Source organism: Dipteris shenzhenensis, chromosome 14, assembly GCF_047967505.1.
Source record: "Dipteris shenzhenensis isolate YYH24624 ecotype China chromosome 14, Dip_SZ_1.0, whole genome shotgun sequence".
Classification (NCBI taxonomy): Eukaryota; Viridiplantae; Streptophyta; class Polypodiopsida; order Gleicheniales; family Dipteridaceae; genus Dipteris; species Dipteris shenzhenensis.
Window position 1 is genome coordinate 45,572,604 of NC_141609.1, and position 8,717 is coordinate 45,581,320.

An 8,717-nucleotide genomic window follows, 5' to 3' on the forward strand; every position below is an offset into this window, starting at 1 on the left:
TTTTCTATTAAAATTCCATTTCCTCACATGTACCACTTTACTAAATAGAACTTGTCTAGTCTCGGAATACATTTGAATACGGATGGGACCACTTCTCCTTACCATATTATTGCCTTACACATTTGTAAGTATTCTTACTAAAATAAAACTTGCCTTAACCATAAAATTTATCCTTATTAAATAAAACTCACCTTAACCATAAATAAAACTTGCCTAAACCATACTATGCAAGACATCTCTCTCTAGGAATACATTTGAATATGGATGGGACCATTTGTTCCCCTTTCTATCGAGTTCCTATCCTATTTCCTCACATGTTCCTTACATAGAACTTGTTTAGTCTAGGAATACATTTGAATATGGATGGGACCACTTCTCCTTTCCATCTTATTTCCTTGTACATGTGTAAGTCTCCTTACTAAATACAACTTGCCTTAACCATGAATGTCCTTATTAAATACAACTCGCCTTAACCATAAATAAAAGTTGCCTTAACCATAATTAAAACTTGCCTCAACCATACTAAACAAGACATCTCTCTCTAGGAATACATTTGAATATGGATGGGACCATTTGTTCCCATCCCTTTAAATAAAACTTGCCTCAACCATACTATGCAAGACATCTCTCTAAGAATACATTTGAATATGGATGGGGCTATTTGTTCCCCTTTCTATCGAGCGCCTTAACCATAAATAAAACTTGCCTCAACCATATTATGCAAGACATCTCTCTCTAGGAATACATTTGAATATTGATGAGACCATTTGTTCCCCTTTCTATTGAGTTCCTATCCTATTTCCTCACATGATCCTTACTAAATAAAGCTTGCCTTCACCATAAAGAAACCTTGCTTTAACCATACCATGCAAAACATCTCTATAAAAACAATTGGGCATAAGCCCCACACTACATAGCAGTTGCCTAAAACCTATTGAGAGTGAGAATACCATACTATACATATTGAGAGTAAAGTTCACAAGTGACGAGGCAGCAAGACTCAGGGCGGGTGAAATACGTGGCATTAACATAAGAAGTGGAACATCTATTGACATATATCCAAGAACGGTTTACACAGCTCCCCATAGCTCGAGGTTCAGACAGCTCACCATAGCTCGAAATACGTCTATGCACATCCTGTATCAAAACTATCGCACTAGCGAAAAGCAAAACTTAGTGGTCAGCCAGATCTAGCCAGCTCGTCAAAGATCGGCATTGGTTTATCGGCTGTGGAAATTCTAGTCTTCATGGATGGAGTCCATGACCACGACCAAGGTTGCAATGAACGCTTGATCGATGCCTGGACAGACGGCAGTGATGAAGGTGTGCTTGTCTAGCAGAACATTTCCAACAGTGAATTTGCGCTTGAGCTGCAAACAAGAAAGCGGGAGCGATGAGATCGGAGATTCCAAGACAGTAGCAGCATCACAGAAAGGGGAAACAACAGGAAAAGTTTGCAGGAATGGTTACCTCTGCGATGAGAGTATCGCCTTGGAAGATCTGGGCCTCCCGCTCGAAGAAATTGCCCTTGATGGTGAAATCAGGGCAGGATTCATCGGTATTACCGAAGAAGAACACATCCAGATGGGTCTTAAACTGGACGAGTTTGGCCTTCTTGACATAGAAGAGTTTACTCTCCTCATCGAATTTTTCGCCTCGGCAGACCTCCCAACGGTGGTGAATGCTCACCAACTGCAAGACACACCAATAAGAAGCAAGCGATAAGGCAAAGACTGCAATGCACATAGATGGAGCGAATGCGGGGAGGAGGAAGCTAAAGAACCTTTTTATGGGCACTGAGGATGGGGCAACCCTCAGGGTCGAGGAGGACACGTTTGTCGTGCAAGCTAAGGGCGTGGCCGTCCATTTTGAAGAGGAGGCGACCATCGGGGTCAGAGATTTGGAAGCTACCACCGCTGAGGCTAACGACGTTTTTGGAGACGGTAAGTTCGACGGGGAAGGGGGAGCAGTATTGCTCACCGACGATGGGGGAGAGGGGGACGTCCTCGAAGCTCATGGTGGTGGAGATGGTGGTGGTGGTAATAGTATAGACTGGGCAAAGTAGAGAGTAGAGACTTGAGAATACGTGGGCTTGAACGTGAACGAGTAAGAGGGGAGGGGGCGTTTATATAGGCCCATACAACGTGCTCCATCGCTACGTGGCATCACATGAAAGGTGCCAAGTGCATCTTCTAAGAAGCATTAGTTTAATCTTACGTGGGAGAGAGACCTTAGCAACCATTTCAAGGAGCCAAAATAATAGCCCCCCCCCCCCTTTTATCCGCCTAGTAGGTCCCCAAGATGAATTTCATTCATGTGGCCTGCCCTAGATGGTGAGCGGGAAAGGGGGTGAATTGCAAGCTGTGAGAGAGAGAGAAGGCCAGCTACCAAGCAACTATAAGAGAGAAGACTATGACAGACAAAGACCATTGGCTTGATGAACCAAACACCATACTAGGCTTAATAAGATGAAGAATAGTTGAACAACAAGCAAAGGGATAGGCATCAAAAAAGAACAAACAAGCAAAGGGACAGGCATAAAAAAGAACAAACATGCCATGTTAACAAAGATGGGCATCATGACGTTATAGGCAACTCATTAGCAAAGCAATGGAGAGAGAGACCAACAACCACCTACCAACTAGCACATTAAAACAAAGAAGAAGAGCAAGATGATTGAGAAACCAAAGGGATCGATAAATAACAACACGTAAACTTCCAAAAAAAGAGCAAAGGTGGTCACAATGCATTAGGGCCACATAATGCAATAAAAATAGACTACTAAACGGAAGAGAACTCTACACTAATTTATTGCAAGAAAGAAGAACGAAACGAGAGAAAAAAAAAAGAGGAATTGATCACTAAGCGTAAATGTCCAAAAAAGGTGAAAATGCAATGTAGTCACAATGTACTACAGCGACTAAACCAAAGAAGAAGAGCAAGATGCTTGAGAAACCAAAGAAGCCAATCATTACATATAAACTTCTAAGAAAAGAGCAAACTTGATTGCAATGCACCAAAACTAGGTAATGCAATCAGTAAATGAAAGAAAAGGTACTTTTCCATGAGGAAGAAGAAAAATCGTGTGTCTCTAACAACACACTTTTTAAAACTAAAAAGCAAGGAGCTTTTGGAAGAACTCGACATTAAGCAAGGCAGACCATGTTTTTGCAAGTAAGTTAAGCAAACAAAAAGTTAGAGAAGCCACAATGACTTTAGAATCACTAGAGACAGTGAAAACCACCAAAAGCAACAACAATAACTCATACAATTTGGGTGAACAAAAAGAAGAAAATATAGACAAAGCCTATAACCACAAAACCATTTCAATTAAAGTATGTTTCAAGAACAGTTACTATAAAAAGAAGACGATACTACGAATGTGTAATGCACACATTTAAGCACCCATACTTGGATGAAAAGCACCAAAGAAATGACAACACTCTAGAGAAGACCAAGGTAACAACTTCACATGAGAGCATGCTTGCTATGAGCTTTAAAAGACAAACAAAGTAAACATATGCCACCCAAAATGATACACGTGCAAAGAAATATAGTAAAAGAGACAAGCGAAACCAAGTGAATGCTCCATATACAAGATGGTTAAGGCTTCCACATAGGAACTATAAATCGTGTGCCATATTAACAATTCGAGATGAAAGAGGTAAGCTAACTGAGCAATAAAAAAGATGACTTGATGTGGATGATGAGAAATCTCCAATTTTAAGAAGGTGACTTACTAGAAGAAAACCCCAATTAGAGCCAAGAGACAAACCCAATCGTCAAAAAAGTAAGCAAAGCGCTTATGTGCAAAAATAGCTAAGACAAATACACAAAAATAATAGCACTATATAAGGAAATCCAGCTTCTACAATAAGTCTAAAATAATAGATGAAATGTGAAGCCTGAAAAGAGAATGAGGCAAGAGAAAAATTAGAGAGATATCTTACTTGGGAAGAAAGTCAAAGAGAAGGCACCTAACAAACCAGAGTCTCCTCACAGGCACACAACTTCTCCTAGTGATCAGCACAAATGGAAAAGGCCAAGGAGAAGCATGGGAGAAGCACTTGCGGGCTTAATCAACAAGATAAAAATTCAACTCAAAGCAAGAAATCTAAGGCAATCCTTGAAATTAAAATTAAGTAATCAATACAAGCATGCTATGTGCTTCATGAAAGACCAAGAAGAGGAAAATTGGGACTAGACTATTTATCGTATATATTCCCATCTCTCTCTCTCTCTCTCTCTCTCTCTCTCTCTCTCTCTCTCTCATCAATTAATCAATTAATCAATATATTTGAACAAACACTCAATAATCATAAAAACTTGGAAAATCACTCATCAAATTTTATAAATTATGTTAACTCATAAACCAACTTTTAGACCTTACATAAGTAGGATATCCTATGTGTGTGTGAGGCAAACTCCCTATAAAAAACTAGAAGGTGCACCTTTGGTCTTATCCATGTTTGGTTATGTCATTACCAAAACCTAATGATAAGTTATCATTAACTCTTTTAGGCAATGATATCATTTCATCACTTCCAAATTAGCTCATCAAGATTATCACAAAACATGCAACGAGACTACCTAGTAATTTTAAGGTCCAATGTAAGAATGTTTTTCCATCTTTTTAAATCCATTCATAATATTTAATATCTAGAGTCAATAGCCTTAGGGGGAAATGCACTTTAAGAGCCGATGTGCACAACACAAGTTCATTTGAAAGGCACATTTGGGTGTGAGGTAGCATTGACAAGAATGATGGTATTCTTTCATAACTAGTGTACCTCCCATAAGCCCTAATAAGCCTAAAAATTGGTCTCCAATCACCAACCAAGGGTACTAGATCTCTATCAATGTCTATATGGGCGCCCATTAGTGCTCTGAGGCCACCCAAGGCTTTAGATTCAAAGATTGTTTCGTTATTAAGACTTGAATGGAGTTTGCAACTTGTGTATCAACCCTAGCACACAAAATGTAGATAGCATGTGCTTCTCGAGGAGTTACAACAAATATGCATACATAAATGAGACAAACATTTTTTAATTTATATAGTGAAATTTTTCATAAGACGGGGTACTTTTATCTCAAAATTTAAGGGGTACATATAGGTTATCAAAATCCGTATGTAGGGATTTTCTTAAATGCCCCTGGGGAACCCTTGAACACACATTGGATCTTGAAATGCATGATTACGCTAAGCTTGCAGAACTAAGATGTAGTTCTAGAACAATATAAGTGGGTGAGAAGCAATGAGAACTATGGAGCTCCTATAACCATCACTTACATTGGCAATTTCACAAGCGTTAGCCTAAAGAATTCTTGCCGATCTTTGGGCTAAGGGATGTCCTCTCCAATAGACAAAGAAGAGCGACTAGATAGCTGTGAGCCAATAAGGGTGGACTCCAATGATTTTCCCATCCATCAAAGGCTAGGGACTTAGGAAGGTGGGCAGGACAAGTTGAGGCCTCATAGGCTATAATCTCATGGGCATTCAATAGGATTGTGACATTGCGATAGCCTGCAGGTGTTGCCTTAAACATCTCAGGTTGATTCCAAATAAAGCCATTTGATCAAAAGGTTGGGACTTGCCTCTATTGAACCCAGTCCTTAATGGTGAGCCCTCTATCTAGAACTGCTTACCTTGTGCTTTAAGTACTTTTGAGATGTGTATTTTCCTTGGCCATGCAATGTATAGGTTTGTTTGAACCAAGTATAGCCTTTAAGGTGAAGTGCAATTATGGAAAGGGGCCTTTTCCTTCATATTATCCATGGATATGAAGGAGTTGTCTATGGATACGCTTTGTATAAATCCACCCATGGTGATGGCCACTCTCAAATGCTTTGAGTGCCAAAAACCAAAGGAATTAGAGAGTTGTCTTTATTTTGACCAATTCATAACAGAGTTATTCCTAGCGTTGTTTGTGAAAGTGAAAAAGTTAATGTGAAAAAGCAATTCTCCAGTAAGCTTTGATGAAGAGGTAGTACATTCAGTCTTTTCAAAAAGGCTTTTTAAAAAGGATTCGATGGACATGTCATAATAGTATGTTCTTAGAAAATTCTACAAAGAAAAGTAATGATGGGGACATGTTCATGTGGAAATTTAAGATATGGGATATATATTATTAGAGAGAGAGAGAGAGAGAGAGAGAGAGAGAGATTTGAACAATTTCTTGGATTAGTTCTAGCGCACATGTAGCCACTTAGCACAATTGTTTGCCTTAGAGGAAGGCCACATGGATGCCTTTGAGAGGTGCATGGTGTGAGAGATTCCACCTTCAAAAATGATGGTGCCATTTCACAATTGGTGTGCCTCCCATTATTCCTAAATTGGACTCCAATTAAACTCATCCACATGAGGCTAGCGGGTCTCTATGAATGCCTATATGGGTAGCTTGAGGCTTTGATCATCTTGTACATTTGAAAGCAGATTAGAATGTCGGCTCCTTCAATGAGTCGACAAAAGAGTGCAACCGTTCCCATGAAAGTCATTGACAATTTCACCAAAAAAGGAGTCACACTATTGTTTGCAAATTTGCCATGATTTTAGGAGCTCCATAGTTCTCTTATCACGAACATTGTTCAAGCACTATATCTTAGCTCGTCATGCTCAGCACAAAACATGTGGCCAAGCTACTCAAGCATTTCAAGTCTAATGTAAGAATATTTCTCAATCTTTGTCTGTCCACTCTCATTTTTTGAAATCTACAATTGATAGCCTTGCACTCTAAGAGCTAGTGCACACAAGAGAAACAATGCGCCACTAATGGGGCTAGAACGAATTTCAACGTAGAGATGGAACGCCATTGATGCTCGAATTGGCACCTCCATTTTGGAGGTTGCAAATTTGAGCATGTGCTCCATGTTGCACCAATAGGGGATTGCCATTTGGCTCTGACCATTGTCTTCAATGCTCCTCCAACAATCCAAAGCCTCTCCCCAACCAATAAAAACTGCTCTGCAACAATGCAGCTCCCCGCAGGTCATTAGCTAGTCCACATAATGCATTAAAGACTCTCCTTGGTTGTAGTGGTTGTTGGTTCACGCAAAAAATGGAGGACTCACACCAAACTCGCATTTTTGGCCTTGTGGGCACTGGCCCTAAGAGCAGGGCACAAGCACTGGCCAATTCGTGGCTAATACGAGTGGTGTCTAGACTCATTCTCAAGACAGACTGTGGTGTGGTTGCATAGTTGTAGAACTAGATGGGCTGCTCAAGGTGATGGACTAGCTCCATGGAAAATATCATCACATAGAGCTCTCATCTTTGCTTCAATTGTCACTTACTTGTCTAATACCGACCATGACTCCTTGTAGACGATGTATAGAATTGTCCCCCCAATTTTGAAGTCTCTCCTCATGCTCCAGACTGCAGATGGCACGACTCCTAGATTGAGTCCCCATTGATCCGAACTTCACGGTTAGGGATGCGTGTGCACCGGCCCTCAGCAATGAGCTTCATATAATACTTTTAAATCAAAGTGCGATTGTCACCAAGCACTTTTCCCTTTTTACGATGTGATATTTGCTCGCGTGTGGCTATCTATGGATATCTCTGTATGGATATGCCCTGTACAAATCCACTGATGCTGCTGGGCAGTGGGCACTCTCATAAAGAGCACGGGTAGCCAAGTCGCCGAGTCGCCGACTCTCTGCCATTTTTCAGACGGTCGATCAGTTACAATGTACAGTATGATGGTCTTGTTCTTGAAGCGCGTAAGAATCAGGATAAGGTTTTGAATAGCCTTGAATATGATGGGTACCGCGTGGTGAGTGAGCATCCCGTGTTGGCTAAAACTGAATGCGTGTGTTTGCGTCGAGGGCAATGAATCTCGAGACGCGGCTGGGAGTACAGATGCCCGGATAGCGTGGACGGAATGCCGTTTGGCCGGCCGAGTCGGTGCGGTGATTCCGATTGATGTGCGTTGGCCGACAGCTGCTTGGAGAAATGAGCAGTTGCTTTGTCCATATGAAATTTGAACCGCCCTTCGAATTTGAACGGGAGGCACCAATTTACCAATGCTTGCAGGTTTCTGCCGGTTTGTTTCTTTCTCCACCTTGAATTTAGCACACTGAGGAGAGAGCACTTTGCAAACTAACCAAAGAAATTGGAGACAACAATGAGAATGTTTTTTTCATATAAGGAGAACTAGATCCTGGCTAGAATATATATAAATGAATGTAATGCTATTTCATAAAAATTGTTAAATAATATTTTCCATCTTGACTTTATTGTTAAAGTGAATTTAGAAATTAGATTTATGTAAACTTGCAATTTGAGAAGAATTAATTATGATTTGAAGAAGAGCACTATAATAGTAGATTTTTTTGAAATACACTATAATATTATCATAAGAGTAACAATACATGAAAGTTGCATTTGTGGTTTGTGCATGAGTCAAATAGATTGCATGTTGGCCTACATGTGTGGATTTGTTTTCTCTTTACCATATAGTTAAGCTTTCTTTGAATTAAATTCTCTGGCTAGTTATTAAAATGATTCATGTAAGGGATATGTGCATCTATTTGGTTTGATACAATATCTATGTCTTGTTCATCTATCCATAGTATCATGTGTGCATGCATAGATCCTCTATTTTGTACCTCATATCTTATGATGTGATGGTTGACTCTACCTAGTAGTCCTTTATCGCACAGAATATATCTTGCTAAGAATTGTTGCAGTCTAACATGGAAGAGCACTGCGCATTCAA

General features: G+C 40.1%; 1 protein-coding gene across 1 annotated transcript; it reads right to left on the minus strand.

Annotated features, from left to right (window-relative positions):
* Positions 1-1,024: 1,024 nt before the first annotated feature.
* LOC147894708 (protein LURP-one-related 15-like) lies at positions 1,025-2,109 on the minus strand. The gene is made up of 3 exons (XM_087384872.1): positions 1,784-2,109; positions 1,471-1,692; positions 1,025-1,370 (listed from the first exon to the last, which is right to left on the minus strand). Exons 1-3 carry the CDS (start codon positions 2,015-2,017, stop codon positions 1,239-1,241), a joined length of 588 nt encoding a protein of 195 aa, XP_087240998.1. The 5' UTR covers positions 2,018-2,109; the 3' UTR covers positions 1,025-1,238.
* Positions 2,110-8,717: the final 6,608 nt, after the last annotated feature.